The sequence below is a fragment of the Salvelinus fontinalis genome, chromosome 11 (genome assembly GCF_029448725.1).
Source record: "Salvelinus fontinalis isolate EN_2023a chromosome 11, ASM2944872v1, whole genome shotgun sequence".
In the NCBI taxonomy this organism is placed as follows: domain Eukaryota; kingdom Metazoa; phylum Chordata; class Actinopteri; order Salmoniformes; family Salmonidae; genus Salvelinus; species Salvelinus fontinalis.
This window is the reverse complement of record NC_074675.1, coordinates 53777136-53796200: the sequence shown is the minus strand read 5'-3', so window position 1 is coordinate 53796200 and position 19065 is coordinate 53777136. Positions and strand designations below refer to the sequence as shown.

The 19065-nt window shown below is 41.7% G+C and overlaps 1 protein-coding gene across 6 annotated transcripts in view; it reads left to right on the top strand.

Annotated features, from left to right (window-relative positions):
- The window catches only part of elavl2 (ELAV like neuron-specific RNA binding protein 2), a 56509-nt gene that overhangs the window by 20648 nt on the left and 16796 nt on the right, over positions 1-19065 (top strand). For 4 of the 6 annotated variants that reach the window (XM_055939030.1, XM_055939029.1, XM_055939026.1 and 1 more), the window contains 2 exons: positions 7245-7488; positions 16464-16567. In XM_055939030.1, coding sequence (XP_055795005.1) covers positions 7260-7488; positions 16464-16567 — 333 coding nt within the window. In that variant the 5' untranslated portion in view covers positions 7245-7259. The remainder of the gene's footprint in view (positions 1-7244; positions 7489-16463; positions 16568-19065) is intronic. The other 2 variants (XM_055939028.1, XM_055939031.1) reach the window with 2 other exon arrangements.

Here is a 19065-nt window from a genome sequence, read left to right as displayed (position 1 = left end):
TGAAATACATCCACAGGTACACCTCTAATTGACTAAAATGGTGTCAATTAGCCTATCAGAAGATTCTAAAGCCATGACATTTTCTGGAATTTTCCAAGCTGTTTAAAGGCAGTCAACTTAATGTATGAACTTCTGACTCACTGTAATTGTGATACAGTGAAATAATCTGTCTGTAAACAATTTATGGAAAAATTACGTGTCATGCACAAAGTAGATGTTCTAACCAACTTGCCAAAACTATAGTTTGTTTACCAGAAATTTGTGGAGTGGCTGAAACACTTAGGTTGGAGTCATTTTTTAAAACTAATTCATGTTAACTTCCGACTTCAACTGTATGTATAAACACAGTGCATTCTTACGTTACAACCCTATTCAAAAATGGATTAAATATTTTTTTCCCTTCAATCCACACTAACCCCTAATGACAAAGCAAAAACAGGTTTTTAAAGTTTTTGCAAATTATGAAAAATAAGCACCTTTTATTTACATAAGTATTTAGACCCTTTGCTATGAGACTTGAAATTGAGCTCTGGTGCATCCTGCTTTCATTGATCATCCTTGATGTTTCTACAACTTGGAGTCCACCTGTGGTAAATTCAATTGTTTGGACATGATTTGGAAGGTCCCACAGTTGACAGTGCATGTCAGTGCAAAAACCAAGCCATGAGGTCGAAGGAATTGTCTGTAGAGCTCAGACAGGATTGTCGCAGTACAGATCTGGGGAAGGGTACCAAAAAATGTCTGCAGCATTTGCAGGTTCCCAAGAACACAGTGGCCTTCATTCTTAAATGGAATTTTGGAACCACTAAGACTCTTCCTAGAGCTGGCCGGCCGACCAGCCAAACTGAGCAATCGGGGAAGTAGGGCCTTGGTCAGGGAGTTGACCAAAAAACTATACTCTCTCTGACAGTTCCTCTGTGGAGATGGGAGAACCTTCCAGAAGGAAAACCATTTCTGCAACACTCTACCAGTCAGGCCTTTATGGTAGTGACCAGATGGAAGCCACTCCTCAGTAAACAGTACATGACAGCCCGCTTGAAGTTTGCCAAAAGGCACCTTAAATAAAACACTTTAATATATACTGGGCAAGTCAGTTAAGAACAAATTCTTATTTACAATGACTACCTCTTCCGGCCTAACCTGGACAACGCTGGGCCAATTGTGCGCAAGCCTATGCGACTCACAATCACGGCCAGTTGTTGATACCCTGGTTCAAATCCAGGCTGTCTGTAGTGATGCCTCTAGCCCGGAGATGCAGAGCCTTAGACCGCTGCGCCACTCGGGAGCCCTAAAGGACTCTCAGACCATGAGAAACAACATTCTCTGGTCTGATGAAACCAAGTTGGAACTCATTGGTCTGAATGCCAAGTGTCACGTCTGGAAGAAACCAGGCACCGCACATCACCTGGCCAAAACCATCCCTAAGGTGAAGCATGGTGGTGGCAGCATCATGCTGTGGGGATGTTTTTCAGCGGCAGGGACTGGGAGACTAGTCAGGATCGAGGGAAAGATGAACAGAGCAAAGTACAGCGAGTTCTTTGAAAACCTGCTCCAGGGTGCTCTGGACCACAGACGGGCGAAGGTTCACAATGACCCTACGCACCCAGCCAAGGCAACACAGGAGTGAGTAGTCTCTGAATGTCCTTCAGTGGCCCAGCCAGAAGCCGGACTAGAACCCGACCAAATGTCTCTTAAGACCTGAAAAATAGTTGTGCAGCAACGCTCCCCATCCAACCTGACAGAGCTTGAGAGGATCTGCAGAGAAGAATGGGAGACACTCCCCAAATACAGGTGTGCCAAGCTTGTAGTGTCATACCCAATAAGATTCGAGGCTGCCACAGGTGCTTCAACAAAGTACTGAGTATTTCATTTAAAAAAATATATATATTATTATATAAATTTGCAAAATATTCCTGACCTGTGTTTGGTGTATCATTATTGGTTATTGTGTGTAGATTGAGGGGGAAACTATTTAATCCGTTTTTAAAATTAGGCTGTAACCTAACGATGTTGAAAAAGTCAAGGGGTCTGAATACTTTCCGTATGCAGTGTTTGTATGCGTACGTACTGAACAAAAAATATAAATGCAACCATTTCAATTTACAGTTCATATACATACATTTGTCAATTTAAATTTCATTAGGCCTTAATCTATGGATTTCACAACTTGGCAGGGGTGCAGCCATGGGTGGCATAGGCCCACCCACTGGGGCGCCAGGCCCAGCCAATCAGACGATACCACAGGTGGATGTCCTGGGCTGGCTTGGTTAGACGTGGTTGTGCCTTTTTAGTTGGACGTACTGCCAAATCCTCAAAAACAACGGAGGTAGTTTATTGTAGAGACATGGATGAGTATTTCATGTTCAACACCTCTGGTGGACATTCGTGCAGTCCGCATGCCAATTGTACGCTCCCTCAATTTGAGACATCTGTGAAATTTGTGTTGTGAGACAACTGCACATTTTTAGTGACCTTTTGTCTCCAGCACAGGGTGCACCTGTGTAATGATCATGCTGTTTAATCAGCTTCTTGATATGCCACACCTGTCAGGTGGATGGTTTATCTTGGCAAAAGAGAAATGCTCATTAACAAGGATGCAAACACACATTTATGCAAAAGCTTTTTGTGCGTATGGAACATTTTATAGTATATTTCAGCTAATAAAACATGGGACCAACACTTTACATGTTGCTTTTTTTTTCTTGGTGTGCGTGTATCTATATATCCATCTCTACATGACCAAAAGTATGTGGACACCTGCTCGTTGAACATCTCCTTCCAAAATCATGGGCATTAATATGGAGTTGGTCCCCCTTTTGCTGCTATAACAGCCTCCACTCTTCTGAGTAGGCTTTCCACGAGATGTTGGAATACTTCTGTGGGGACTTGCTTCCATTTACCCACAAGCATTAGTGAGGTCGGACACTGATGTTGGGAGATTAGGCCTGGCTCGCAGCCTGCTTTCCAATTCATCCCAGTGGTGTTCGATAGTTTGAGGTCAGGGCTCTGCAGGCCAGTCAAGTTCTTCCACACCGATCTCGACAAACCTTCTATTATGTCACTTTTGGGGGCGGCAAGTAGCGTAGTGGTTAGACCGTTCGTCCAGTAAACGAATCCCCGAGCTGACAAGGTTAAAATCTGTCGTTCTGCCCCTGAACAAGGCAGTTAACCCACTGTTCCCCGGTAGGCCGTCATTGTAAATAAGAATTTGTTCTTAACTGACTTGCCTAGTTAAAGGTAAAATAATTTAAATTTCTGTATGGACCTTGTTTTGTCATGCTGAAACAGGAAAAGGCCTTCCCCTAACTGTTACCACAAAGTTGGAAGCACAGAATCTTCTAGCATGTCTTTTTATGCTGTCGTTAGGATTTCTCTTCACTGGAAATAAGGGGCGTAGCACGAACCATGAAAAACAACCCCAAACCATTATTCCTCCTCCACCGAACTTTACAGTTGGCACTATGTATTGGGGCAGGTAGCGTTCTCCTGGCATCCGCCAATCCCAGATTTGACTGTCAGTGTCAGATGGTGCAGCGTGATTCATCACTCCAGAGAGCGTATTTCCACTGCTCCAGAGTCCAATTGCGGTGAGCTTTACACCACTCCAGCCAATGCTTGGCATTGTGATCTTAGGCTTGTGTGCGGCTGCTCGGCCATGGAAACCCATTTCGTTAAGCTCCCGATGAACTGTCCTTGTGCTAATGTTGGGACTCGGTAGTGAGTGTTGCAACCAAGGACAGATTATTATTATTTTTTTTACATGCCTCAGCACTCTGCGGTCCCATTCTGAGCGCTTGTGTGGCTTACCACTTTGCGGCTAAGCCGTTGTTGCTCCTAGACCAGGGCTCCCCAACCTTCTTCCTGGAGATCTACTGTCCTGTGGGTTTTCACTAATTTAGCTGCTCAACAAGACCTCAACTAGTTGATTCAGATATGCTAAATCAGAGACTGAACCTACAGGACAGTAGATCTCCAGGAAGAGGGTTTGGCTGTCCTAGACGTTTCCACTTCACAATAACAGCACTTACGGTAGACCGGGGCAGCTCTAGCAGGGCAGAAACTTGACACTGACTTGTTGGGAAGGTGGAATCCTATGACAGTGCAACATTTAAGTCACTGAACTTTTCAGTAAGGCCATTCTACTGCCAATGTAGCAAGGCAGCCCCTCGGCACCCCTGATTCAGAGTTTGGGCAAAATGCGGACGACACATTTCAGTTGAAGGCATTCAGTTGTACAATTGACTAGATATCCCCCTTTCCCTGTCTCTCAATCAGGCAGGCACAGGTGCCAGTTCTCCGGTAGATTACTGTTCGTTTCCAAATTGCTATCTGCAAAACGCTAGTTAGTCTTAGCAAGCTGCACATATGCAATTCTGGTTAGGGAACTTTACCTCTAATACAGTGGTGCTATACCTAGATATTTGTGCTACCGCATGTTCTGAATCAGACAGGAATGTGAAGATAATTTAGAGTATTCAAATGTCACTAGGGTCCCCTGGGAAACACTATTCCAATCATATACTTTAGTTTTATTACTATGATTCTAACAGTTCACCCAAGTGTTTTGAAAATCTCACTAGCGATATTTGGTAAAAAACATTTTTTGCAATTAGTTGCAAACCTACAGCAGTGCAGATTCTCACTTTAGTTGATCAGTGATTTTCTGCCAGCTTGATATCCGCTTGACATTACAATGAAGAGTTTCTCTTATTGGCCTCTAAGAGGAAAGCACCGCAGCCTGCAGTAACCATTTTGGTTTCCCTTAAAACGTCTCAACTTTACAAGTCTTAACCAGGGCCAATTTAACTGTAATTATGGAACCAGGAAGTTGATAACTTGATTACAGTAACACATTGCACTTTTCATGGTCCTTTAGTAAGGTCCCCATCCCTGTTACACGAAGGGAAATTACACATTGCTGCAGCATCCTGAAAGTGTATTTACCCTCTGCTATAGTCTTAGAAGTGAAATTTATATAGGCCCTAGGCAGAGGGTACAAATAGTTTGCGCCCTTCCGGAAACTTCTTTATCCGAACTAATGATCCAAATAACGTTTTGCGTGTTATTTTACACATTCAAGTTTCTCACTATGCTTTGTGCTCACCCTCTTCTGAACCCTCAACCCATTTAATTATATATATATATATATATATATATAATTATTACCGTTCAAAAGTTTGGGGTCACTTAGCAATGTCCTTGTTTTTGAAAGAAATGCAAACTGGCTCTAACCTGAGTAGAAAGAGGAGTGGGAGGCCCCATTGCACAACTGAGGCCAGCATCCCGGAGTCGCCTCTTCACTGTTGACGTTGAGACTGGTGTTTTGCGGGTACTATTTAATGAAGCTGCGAGTTGAGAACTTGTGAGGCGTCTGTTTCTCAAACTAGACACTAATGTACTTGTCCTCTTGCTCAGTTGTGCACCGGGTCCTCCCACTCTCCTCAGGTTAGAGACAGTTTGCACTGTTCTGTGAAGGGAGTAGTACACAGTGTTGTGTGTGATCTTTAGTTTCTTGGCAATTTCTCACATGGAATACCCTTCATTTCTCAGAACAAGAACAGACTGACGAGTTTCAGAAGAAAGTTATTTCTTTCTGGCCAGTTTGAGCCTGTAATCAAACCCACAAATGCTGATGCTCCAGATACTCAACTAGTCTAAAGAAGGCCAGTTGTATTGCTTCTATAATCAGCACAACAATTTTCAGCTGTGATAACATAATTGCAAAAGGGTTTTCTAATCAATTAGCCTTGTAAAATTATAAACTTGGATTAGCTAACACAACGTGCAATTCGGACACCGGAGTGATGGTTTCTGATAATGGGCCTATGTACGCCTATGTAGATATTTCACAATACAAATCAGCCGTTTCCAGCTACAATAGTCATTTACAACATGAACAATATCTACACTGTATTTCTGATCAATTTGGTGTTATTTTAATGGACCAAAAGGGCTTTTCTTTCAGAAACAAGGACATTTCTAAGTGACCCTAAACTTTTGTGTGTGTGTGAGAACAAATATAAATGCAACATGTAAAGTGTTGGTTTATTAATGAGCTGAAATAAGAGCCCAGAAATTTTCCAGATGCGCTAAAAGCCTATTTCTCTCAAATGTTTTGCACAAAAAGGTACCGTGACGAGATCTTGAAGGTCATGACAAGGGGCCTCGTCTGCCACCATCACATCATGTTTCAGCATGATAATGCAAGGATCTGTACACACTTCCTGGAAGCTGACAATGCCTCTGTTCTTCAGTGAACTAAATGTAACCCATTGAGCATGTTTGGGATGCTCTGGATCGACGTGTATGACAGCGTGTTCCAGTTCCCGCCGATATCCAGCATCTTCGCACAGCCATTGAAGAGTGGTGCAACATTCCACAGGCCATGATCAATAGCCAGATCAACTCTATGGAAAAATGTGTTGCGCTGCATAAGGCAAATGGGGGTCAAATTCCTGATCCACTCCCCTATTTTTGTTTGTACACCCTGCGCAGAAATCTGTCTTTAGTTCCCCATATTCCGGAACCGCAGCCACCGAATAATATAATGGGGATACAATAGCCTATGCCTGTAACACACGGATCTGGGAGGGCTGTGTTTTCAGGTTTAATTATTTAGGCCTAATGGTAATAATCTTGAGTACTCTGTGATAACTAGCATTGTGTTCAATAGCCTAATTATAATGGATCTTCTCACACTAATTGTTGTTCATGTAATTGTATTCTGTTGAATTTTCCAGTTCAGTCCAACTTTACTCTTCCCAAAAAGTGAGAGGCTATAAGCGTGATATGGCTTCAGTTTGAATTCCATCCTCCATGTGAAGAGCATCATCCTTTAACAATCCAATTTGTCAGCTTGCTGTTGGATTTATTAACATTAGCTGGCTTCAAATATATGTGTATTTGAGTATCTGGTATTTAATATACATTTTTTTTCTTTGCGCATTTAAATATACACAGATCAAAACCAAGTGTTTTTGTTTGAGTATTTTAAGGGTTATTTGTAAATAAAAAAAATATATAGAATTTTGGTAAACCATTAATTTATTTGACAGTTTTCAAATATCGGGGTAAATGCATTTTAGAATTGAAAATGCTTTCCAAGTTTATTTCCAAATTCATTAATATCAAAAAAAACATGTATTTTCAAATAAAAGATATGAAAACTTTGAATGTATGTAGAAGTAATTCATGTTTTTGAAATAGTATTTGTACCTGGTCTGTGGACTTTTCTGTCTCTTTAGCAGGTAATTGCAGCCATGGAAACACAGCTGTCCAATGGGCCCACTTGCAACAACACGAGCAACGGTCCGTCAACAATCTCAAACAACTGCTCCTCTCCGGTTGAGTCGGGGAGCATGGAGGACAGTAAAACTAACTTGATAGTAAACTACCTGCCTCAGAACATGACCCAAGAAGAGCTCAAGAGTTTGTTTGGGAGCATCGGGGAAATTGAGTCCTGTAAATTAGTTCGAGACAAAATAACAGGTAAGGTATGCAGATGCCATTGAATTGTTAAGAGATGCTCAATTGTTTTTTTGGGGTTTTTTTAAAGTTGAATGTTTATATTTTGGGAGGGAGTATATTAGTTGAGACCACAGCCATGTGGTGGTTTATGGGTGGATGATGTCATGGGCATTGTCTCTTTGCATACATTTTTTCCCTCGCTAACTTGATGCCATTTTATTCTCCAGTGTCATGAATTATGGAACGTTGTGCTTTTTTTATCCCCAATTAAAGCATGGATCTTGCTTTTAAAGATTATATTTAGTGAGGCGATTTAAGTCTCTGAGCAAAATGTTATAATTAGATGGCATCTCTAAGTGAAAGCCATTATGAAACTTACCCAGCAGCAAACCAGATTAACTTACTCTAGAAAGGACTGATTGTTAAATATCACTCGTTTAACTTGTTCTTTTAAGACGGCTTGCTCCTGTCATCCGTCATGCCACAAGCAATGCCAAAGGGGGGCAACCCTTTGGGTATCTGGACATGAAACATTCGTTTTCCTTTTTAATGGAAAAGGACTACTTCCTAGGTCCTAACATTTTACAGGATTTTGTCCAAAATTTTTACCTGAGGTGACATTTTCACTGTAATACACCTGTATTTGTTGAATGGCTTTTCTAGGTGGATATCTGAATGTCACCATTTTTCGATCGGTGGCTGTGTGAAGGAAGGGCAAACGCTGCCGAGCTCAAGCAAAAGGCAAAAGCACACATTGACGCGACATCTTGGACATGACTATGTCGGTCACGTGTCAAACTCGTTACACTGAGGGCAGAGTTGTCTGCCTGTTTTCGATCCTCCCTTGTACTTGATTGATTGAATTAAGGTCAATGGTTAGTTAGGAACTCCCCTCACCTGGTTGTCTAGGTCTTAATTGAAGATAATAAACCAGCAGACACTAGACCTTCCATGGAAAGAGTTTGAAACCCCTGGTGTAGATGAGGCCAATGTCGCTGGATCATGACTGCTCAGTGTATCAAGGTTCCCTAGACCTCTCTCTGCTGGTTATAACGCTCACACACAGGGACTTGGTAGTGTGAGTGTAGCTATAGTGAGAATTGTATCCGTTTTCATTTGCATTTGACCCGGAACCATTTACCGTGCCTCAGTGTAGTGCGTTGCCTTATGACCTTCAGAGTCTACCAATGGTATAAGACCCCCCCCCCCCCACCACCACCCATAACAAGTGGAACAATTTGAATTGACTCAATGTGTTTTTGTACTCATAAGCAATGTTCCAGAAGAAATATCAGCCCACTGAAAGAAACATGAGATTTCAACTTCACTCAACTTTCTGGAGTTTTTCCCCTGTGATCATTGTCAACGTTTCCCTTTTTAACGTGGCAGTTCATCAAATCAACACAATTTTAGCGACTTTCAATGCAACACACCAAAACAAACTATGCACGAGATTTTGGTTATAGGCAGAACACATCTATATGCAAATGCATAATTATCATATGGATCTGTCAGTCCCTTTTTGAACTGGACTGTGTTTACAGCATGAGCGGTCGTGAGTATTTTATTTTATTTATTTTTATTTTACCGTTATTTTACCAGGTAAGTTGACTGAGAACACATTCTCATTTGCAGCAACGACCTGGGGAATAGTTACAGGGGAGAGGAGGGGGATGAATGAGCCAATTGTAAACTGGGGATTATTAGGTGACCATGATGGTTTGAGGGCCAGATTGGGAATTTAGCCAGGACACCGGGGTTAACACCCCTACTCTTACGATAAGTGCCATGGGATCTTTAATGACCTCAGAGAGTCAGGACACCCGTTTAACGTCCCATCCGAAAGACGGCACCCTACACACCCTAAGGCACGGCACCCTACAGTAGATGCAGCTCTCGCTTTGATCTCAAAACAAGCTGCATGTACTGTAGCCACGTGTGCACATTTTTGTTCATATTTGTTGCTAGTTATTAGCCCAGTTATAGATATTCTAGTCAGCAATATGGGTGTGATTGCTTCCTACAAGAGCACAAAATGTGTACATTTCTATGTCTTTGAAAATCACTTTTTTTCCCTCTGTCTTAACCTGTTTGGGGTGCAGGGGCAGTATTGAGTAGCCAGATAAAAGGTGCCCATTTCAAACGGCCTCGTACTCAATTCTTGCTTGTACAATATGCATATTATGATTACTATTGGATAGAAAACACTCTCTAGTTTCTAAAACCGTTTGAATTATATCTGTGAGTGAAACAGAACTCATTCTGCAGCAAACTTCCTGACAGGAAGTGGAAAGTCTGAAATTGAGGCTCTGTTCCAGGGGCTGTCTATTAAAGCCCTTGTTATTTATTAGTTTAGATGCACTTCATACGTCTTCCACTAGATGTCGACAAGGAGTGAGAGAAGAAATGGAGTGAATAACTTGATCTGGACTCAAATTACAGCTCATGGAATGACGTGTCCATTTCCTGTTTTCAGGAAGGCGCGAAAAGAGACATGGATTTGCCTTCTGTTTAGCTATCGTTATAGGCGACTAATATCTCCGGCTTTGATTTTATTTGATACATGTGACCATATCATCGTAAAGTATGTTTTTTCAATATAGTTTAATCAGATTATTGAACATTTTTCGGGAGTTTTGCCGTGTTCCGTTCTCTGACTTTGTTGACGGATGGAGCGATTCGTGCCACCCGGCTAGCGCGCGTGCTAAATCGAGAGGGAAAGTGGCCGTTCTAAATCCAAACAACGACTGTTCTGGACAAAGGACCCCTTGTCCAACATTCTGATGAAAGATCACCAAAAGTAAGAAACATTTTATGATGCTATTTCATATATCTGTCGTGCATGTGAACTAGTCGTCGGCGCCCAACGTTTGGGTACTCAGCTATACCGAAGCTGGATGTCGTAATGAAGTTATTTTTTAGAATTCTAACACTGCAATTTCATTAAGAACTAATGGATCTATCATTTCCTATACAACATGTATTTTTTAGTTATGTTTATGAATAGCTATTTGGTCAGAATGTGTCATAAAACGTGTCAGAAAAATATCGTTGCTAGTTAGACGTTGTGGAAAAAGTAGCTAAGTTAGCACAATGTGTAACCACTGATTTCAGCTCTAAATATGCACATTTTCGGACAAAACATAAGTGTATGTATAACCTGATGTTATAGGACTGTCATCTGATGAAGAATATCAAGGTTAGTTAAATTATTTATCTTTTGCTTGTTACGATCGCTAACCTTTTGCTACTGGGAAATGGCATGTCTTTCTGGCTATTGTGGTAATATAACGCTATTTTGTGTTTTCGCTGTAAAACACTTAATAAATCGGAAATATTGGCTGGAATCACAAGATGCCCGTCTTTCATTTGCTGTACACTATGTATTTTTCAGAAATGTTTTATGATGAGTAATTATGTATTTGACGTTGGTGTCTAATTATTCTGGCTGCTTTCGGTGCAATTTCTGAATGTAGCTGCAATGTAAACTATGATTTATACCTGAAATATGCACATTTTTCGAACAAAACATAGATTTATTGAATAACATGTTATAAGACTGTCATCTGATGAAGTTGTTTGTTGGTTAGTTTGGTTGGTTCTTGGTTAGTTAGGTTGGCTTTGTGCATGCTGCCTGTGCTGTGAAAAATGTCTGTCCTTCTTTGTATTTGGTGGTGAGCTAACATAAGTATACGTGCTGTTTTCGCTGTAAAACATTTAAAAAATCGGACATGTTGGCTGGATTCACAAGATGTGTACCTTTCATTTGCGGTATTGGACTTGTTAATGTGTGAAAGTTAAATATTTAAAAAAAATATATATATTTTGAATTTCGCACCGTGCACTTGAGCTGGCTGTTGTCATAAGTGTACCGACGTCGGGCTTGCAGCCAGAAGAAGTTTTAAAGGAGTGTTGTATTTTAATGGGCTTGAATTAGCCAATAGGAAGAGGGTAGCGTAATTTGTCCTTTCTGTAATAATTTTATGGGAATTGTCTTTTATTTTTTAAAGCGGTTTCTTGCATCAAATATTCAGTCACCGTGTCTGAAGGACAAGTGGATAAACAGGTTCATTTTAAAGCTTTGCATGTTTTTTTTGTTTTTTTTCAAAAGTCTCATGGAATGCACATAGCCAATGTGGTGTTCAATGTATGCCTGTTACTGTATGCTGACTGATAGAACAGCTGGTAAAATGTTGTGGAAGGCTTTTTCTCCATTGTTTTTAATGGTAGGCCTACATTTTATTAAAATAGCCGTAGTAGCCTGTTTGGCCACTGTTAGTTTTAACTTAAAACTGGTACAGCCTCCGTGTTCACAGTAAATGAACGCTGGAAGTTGCCGAGTTTTTACAACGTTCGCGCTCAGCACAACAAATATGCTCAGTCTCCCCCACCACCCCCCAAAAAAACATTTGAGCAAACGTTCATAAGTTTGTAAATTTTAGTCCTGTTTGTACCTGCCATGTCGGTTATGTTTTATATGGCGGGCGAGTACAGTATTTATTTAGGCAAACTCCCAAGGTCCTCTGATAGTACTAGCCCTGTGCAACAGGCCTGTGTTTTACCAGACATTCCTTTGACAGGTGCTGTTTGCAGTTTGATAATGCTGTGCATACACTGCTCAAACAAAATAAAGGGAACACTTAAAACAACACAATGTAAATCCAAGTCAATCACACTTCTGTGAAATCAAACTGTCCACTTAGGAAGCAACACTGATTGACAATACATTTCACATGCTGTTGTGCAAATGGAATAGACAAAAGGTGGAAATTATAGCCAATTAGCAAGACGCCCCCCAAAACAGGAGTGATTCTGCAGGTGGTGACCACAGACCACTTCTCAGTTCCTATGCTTCCTGGCTGATGTTTTGGTCACTTTTGAATGCTGGCGGTGCTCTCACTCTAGTGGTAGCATGAGACGTAGTCTACAACCCACACAAGTGGCTCAGGTAGTGCAGTTCATCCAGGATGGCACATCAATGCGAACTGTGGCAAAAAGGTTTGCTGTGTCTGTCAGCGTAGTGTCCAGAGCATGGAGGCGCTACCAGGAGACAGGCCAGTACATCAGGAGACGTGGAGGAGGCCGTAGGAACATAGCATAGGAACTGAGAAGTGGTCTGTGATCACCACCTGCAGAATCACTCCTTTTTTGGGGGTGTCTTGCTAATTGCTTATAATTTCCACCTTTTGTCTATTCCATTTGCACAACAGCATGTGAAATTTATTGTCAATCAGTGTTTCTTCCTAAGTGTCAGTTTGATTTCACAGAAGTGTGATTGACTTGGAGTTACATTGTGTTGTTTAAGTGTTCCCTTTATTTTTTTGAGCAGTGTAGTTCATATGAATTACCTACATTTTTATCAAGTTTCAAAGTGAGTACTTATGTTTATAAGCATGCTTTATGCCAATGAATAGAATGTAAACATCTCCAAAACCATCAGTTTAATTAAATGGCAATAAAAATCCTAGATTTCGCCACCGAGCAAAATTTTTGGGAAATGGCAAGTTCACTTCCTAATAAAGCATCTCGGGTGCGCTGTTCAGCAGCTCGCGGAGGGGGAGGGGGAGGGGGGGGGGGCGCGCGTCTACTGTGGCTCGCTAAACTAATGATCACGCTGCCTCAAAATATTATGGGGACACCTATACATTTGGAAGCCGAGCACGAGTTATTAGTGTAGCCTTATATTGTCTCGACAGGTTGTTGAATATCTTCATACCTAGAATAAAGTCTCCAGCTTTCCGTCATGAATCAATTGAATGAGAGAAGTAAAAAAATAAATATATATATTTTTTTACATGTGGTGGTTTGGAAAAAGGAATCCTGTGTCAATCGTCTTTAGGAATAAGGCACCTGCTCAGTTAATAATTACACAACCAACTTCTCTAGTAATATTAGTCACATTGACGTAGAGCTGTAGATTGTCAATGATATTGATCTATTCCCGGTGTAGCCCGTCTTCATTAAATAGGCCTACCTGTAAACGAACAACTCTCTCCCTTCTAAAATATGAATGGTGTTTAATATTTTACCATGCTTACATATAGCTGAGAAGCTTTCAAACGAAAGACTGTCTCCTGGTAGGCTCCTGTGCGTGCTTCTCAGTAACTCCGCCTCGTAATGGTGTGTTCCAAGTCTAAAAATACAATGCTCTGTGTTTTGAGCTAAATGCATCCATGTCCCTGCATGCCCGGTACTACACTGTGCTCTGTGTCTAATGAGGGATACCCATTCTCTCTGAGGGGGGGGGGGGGAAAAGCCACTCGCCATAATTATACACAATACGCAGCGAGGCTAACAACCTGTGAAATTACTGTGCTTTGTGCCATATTCTGCTTGTGTCCATTTTGAAAAAGTGATGCGTTTTGCATGTGAACTGGCTATACTATTTACTGTCACATGGGATGACGGGGACGATACTAGCGTCGCAATACACGTTCTTGTTGTGGCAAAGGAAATAAAACACGAAAAGTGGTTTTAACTTCTTTAGGAAAACGGCCCCTAATGTTGGAAACATTGTCATCCAAGCTATAATCACACAATATTTTACATACGGCAGCATTTTTGCCATGAAACCTATTGCAATACTGGCATTGTCCCGGGACTAATAATGGGACTGGGTCTTTTTCTTTTATTCTCTTGGTAGTCTTCTAAACGAACAGATCAGCCTTGAGTGGTGGTGTGTTACCTTTGACAGACGAGATTATTTATTAGTGGAAGTTGTCTGGAATACGTCTGAATTGTTAATCTGACAACGGTGTTTAAATAATGTAACTATGAGGTGGCTAAGGACTGTTATGATGGTTTGGACTAAGTGTGATTGTCTGCTTTGGGAAGCTTTTAGCTGTTGGCAAGTGAGTTGGGTATGGATTTTTTTTTTTTTTTTTTTTTTTTTAATCTTCAGACGAGTGTGAACAACAGGAAGTGTCTCGTGCTAGCTACCTCAGATGTTGAGTAATCAGCAGACATCCTGAGAGATTAACCTGTATGTCCTCTAGTGCAATCTTCCTGTTTTAAATTTGCCCCCCCCCCCCCCCCCCCCCCCCCCTGGATTGCCTGCAATGTCTGGGGAACCAATTAGAGTATGGGCTCCTCAAACGTCTGCCTAATCAGAACAAAGGGATTATCCATAGGAAAGGTCTGTAGTTTTCTCAACATAGCAGAATCCAGTCAGGATTTGTTTGCCCTCCAGGCTCAAATGGAAGTGTCATCTCACCGGCTCATTTCAAAAGCTCACTGTTTCTCCTGGCTATTGCGCTTCCCCGATATGCAAGGTGAATTTAAGTTTATCAACTGGTCTTTATAGCAGCCGAGGAATCCGTGCGAGCACTGGGCTCACGGTGATGGCCCACATTGAGCCAGAATGGGAATGAATCTCCCAATCTCTCATTTGTTTAAATATTTTTTTTTTATAGCAAGTAAAATGCCAGACTGTTTGAAGAGAGGCCTGTAGAAAGCCACCCTTTGTTGAATCTGCATCCCACGTTGAAGCATTACATGTGTACATTTGAATTTGGTTAAAGGGGGTAATTTGTGGGTGCTACCATGGGATTATGAAAATGCCCTCCCCGAGATTTCAATCTAATCTCATTTTAGGTTTCCATATCTTAATTTATTAATATCTTTATTTATTCATATATTTTGAAGTTGCTTGTGAACTTGACCACCAGTCGAATTGCAGACTAAATGGAGTGGGTGGAGGAAATTGAATTGACAGTGTGCACATAAGGAGTGGGTGTCAATCTATTGTAGATTTTGGAAATAAATGATAGAGGGAACACGTTGAACCTCGGCGCTCGTCTGTGTCAGATGACTCACTTCGAAGCAGAGGAATCTTCCGGCAATTGTTGACTTCACGACCTTTTGTCAAGATGGGCCAAGTTTCTGAGCCTAGGACTTAATAGCGGTTTCAAATGCTGCCAGTTGGCATGTGGATTCATGTTTTAGAATATCCTGTGGTTGAATCCATTGTTATTGAAAGACATTGGATGTCCTCTATTGTAGATATCCAGGGTACAGGGCTGCAAGCTAGAAGGGGGCGGGACGTACAGGGCGAGATGGGGGCGGGACGTACAGGGCGAGATGGAGGCGGGGCGTACAGGGCGAGATGGGGGCGGGGCGTACAGGGCGAGATGGGGGCGGGGCGTACAGGGCGAGATGGGGGCGGGGCGTACAGGGCGAGATGGGGGCGGGGCGTACAGGGCGAGATGGGGGCGGGGCGTACAGGGCGAGATGGGGGCGGGGCGTACAGGGCGAGATGGGGGCGGGGCGTACAGGGCGAGATGGGGGCGGGGCGTACAGGGCGAGATGGGGGCGGGGCGTACAGGGCGAGAAGGGGGCGGGACGTACAGGTCTGCAGGCTAGATGGGGGAGGACATCTTGTGATTTACCCAACATCTGAGGTAGCTAACACGAGCAGCATACGGCTTAAGCTAAATACACTGGGCCATGGGAGACTCTAAATCACCCGCCAGTCAAACAGAACATGAAGAGAAATGAGGCCAGAGATGTGCAGTATGTAAAGTCAAGTTATGAGAATGGGAGGGCCACAGGACTAGTTTTCCTAGGTGTTCAACAGACTCAGTGACATTTTCCACTTCCAAACACCTTCTAAATCTGTGGTATTCAAAGTCGGGAATCTGGATTTTTTTTTTTTGTGTGACTTTAGCTCAGAACCATTGTGGCTTCAAGTTCATCATATGCTCTTTAAAGTGGAACTGTTGTACATCTATCTAGTCTTATGTATTGGTGGGGTGGCAGGTAGCCTAGTGGTTAGAGCGTTAGCCCAGTAACCGAAAGGTTGCTGGATTGAATCCCCGAGCTGACAAGGTAAAAATCTCATTCTAAACAAGGCAATTAACTCACTGTTCCCCGGTAGGCCGTCATTTGTAAATAACAATTTTGTTCTTAACTGACTTGCCTAGTTAAATGAAAGAAAGACCTGATCTGCCCACAGTTGAACTTTTAGTAATTCTAATTGGTTTGTTTTCTGATTGCAGGGCAGAGCCTAGGTTATGGATTTGTGAATTACGTGGACCCGAAAGACGCAGAGAAAGCCATTAACACATTAAATGGCCTGAGACTACAGACCAAAACCATTAAGGTAAGCAAACACCCACCGATCACTCAAGTATCACATGGGATTGTTCATCCAATTGTCCACTATGATGGAATTTTAACCTGGTAACTTTATTCTTATTGTTCTATTCTGTTATCCTAATGTTCTATTATGTTACTTTAGAATGTAACAATGTTCTATTATGTTACTTTAGAATGTAACAATGTTCTATTATGTCACTTTAGAATATAACAATGTTCTATTATGTCACTTTAGAATATAACAATGTTCTATTATGTTACTTTAGAATGTAACAATGTTCTATTATGTTACTTTAGAATGTAACAATGTTCTATTATGTTACTTTAGAATGTAACAATGCTCTATTATGTTACTTTAGAATGTAACAATGTTCTATTATGTTACTTTAGAATGTAACAATGTTCTATTATGTTACTTTAGAATATAACAATGTTCTATTATGTTACTTTAGAATGTAACAATGTTCTATTATGTTACTTTAGAATGTAACAATGTTCTATTATGTTACTTTAGAATGTAACAATGTTCTATTATGTTACTTTAGAATGTAACAATGTTCTATTATGTTACTTTAGAATGTAACAATGTTCTATTATGTTACTTTAGAATGTAACAATGTTCTATTATGTTACTTTAGAATGTAACAATGCTCTATTATGTTACTTTAGAATGTAACAATGTTCTATTATGTCACTTTAGAATATAACAGTGTTCTATTATGTTACTGTTATATTCTAATGTTCTATTATGTTACTCTATTCTGTTATTCTAAGCCATTTCCATACACTTAGTATCCAGTTGCAAAAAAGGACCATTGCATGGTAATTGTGTGCTGTCCAAATGTTCTAACTTCCTGTTTGGTATTAAGTAGAGTCATTGTGAAGCAAGGAGAGGGGAGCCTGTAATATGTAGAGCAGAGCTGTTTCTATGGTTGCATGTGCTGCTGTAGTGCGCCGAGCGCCTGTGTATGATGCCGGTACAGGGAGGTGGCTCTCTTATTGGTATTCATCTGGCAGAGCCGGTATTGATGTGCTGGAGAAACTCATTTGCTTCATGCAGTGCGTCAGGACCTGTGAACGCTGGGGCTGATTTTTATTGGATGTGATTTTCCACGGTACATACACTGGCCTGATCCAAGAGGGGGAGAAAATGGCTGCTTGTGAAAACGTGTTCTGCGTCCCTAAACCTCCCCGACCTCTTAAATAGGAATGGGCACGTTTATTCAAATATACACAGGAACGTTAAGTAAATAGCCTTTTACCTTTTTTATTTTTTTATTTAACTAGGCAAGTCTGTCGACAAATTCTTATTTTCAATGACAGCCTAGGAACAGTGGGTTTAACTGCCTTCTGCCCCTGAACGACAGATTTGTACCTTGTCGGCTCGGGGATTCGATCTTGCAACCTTTCGGTTACTAGTCCAACGCTCTAACCACTAGGCTAGTTGCGCTAGTCAGAGGTTCCATGTGTAGCAACGCGAAGTGGGAGATCGCTGATGCAAAATGGCATTAAATAAATGAGTGGATTAAGTAAGCTAAATTAGGAGTAGGCTACAACGAGTAACCAACAGGTAGCATGTATAATCTGAATGGCGTTGTTGTAGATGAGGAGCGTAAGCAAAGCAAAACTTCCTCAGTTAGCCTAGCTGGCTAGCTAACGTAGCGCTAAAGACAGCCTCTTACAGATCCGTTCATAGACCACCTATGGCAGCTACACGAATCGATCTAGCTTGGCTCTGGCTACTTTCTCTCCCATGCCTCACGTGCCAGCCCCTGCTCATCTCCCCCTGCAGTCAGCGTGCACCTTCTCTCCCGAGTTGCCCAGTCTGCGCAGAAAGCATGAAGTTAGTCCCCAATAAATGGTTTTATCTCGATATCCATATTTTTATTATTCGAATAGTGAAAGTATTTTGAGTATTTGTCCCTACTCTGAAATTAGGACACTGGCATTAATATGGAGTTGTCCCCTCCCCCTTTGCTGCTATAACAGCCTCTACTCTGCTGGGAAGGCTTTCTAATAGATGTTGGTAACATTGTTGCGGGGACTTGCTTCTATTCAGCAACGAGCATTAGTGAGGTTGGGCGCTGATGTTGGGAGATTAGACATGGCTCGCAGTCGGCGTTCTAATTCATCCCAAAGGTGTTCGATGGGGTTGAGGTCAGGGCTCTGCAGGCCAGTCAAGTTCTTCCACACCGATCTTGACAAAAAAATTCTGTATGGACTTCTGCTTTGTGCACGGGGACATTGTCATGCTGAAACAGGAAAATGCCGTCCCCAAACTGTTACCACAAAGCACAGAATTGTCTAGAATCTCATTGTATGCTGTATTAAGATTTCCCTTCACTGGAGCTAAGGGGCCCGAACCATGAAAACAGCCCCAGACCATTATTCCTCCTCCACCTAACTTTACAGTTGGCACTATGCATTGGGTCAGGTAGCGTTCTCCTGGCATCCGCCAAACCCAGATTCGTCCGTTGGACTGCCAGATGGTGAAGCGGGATT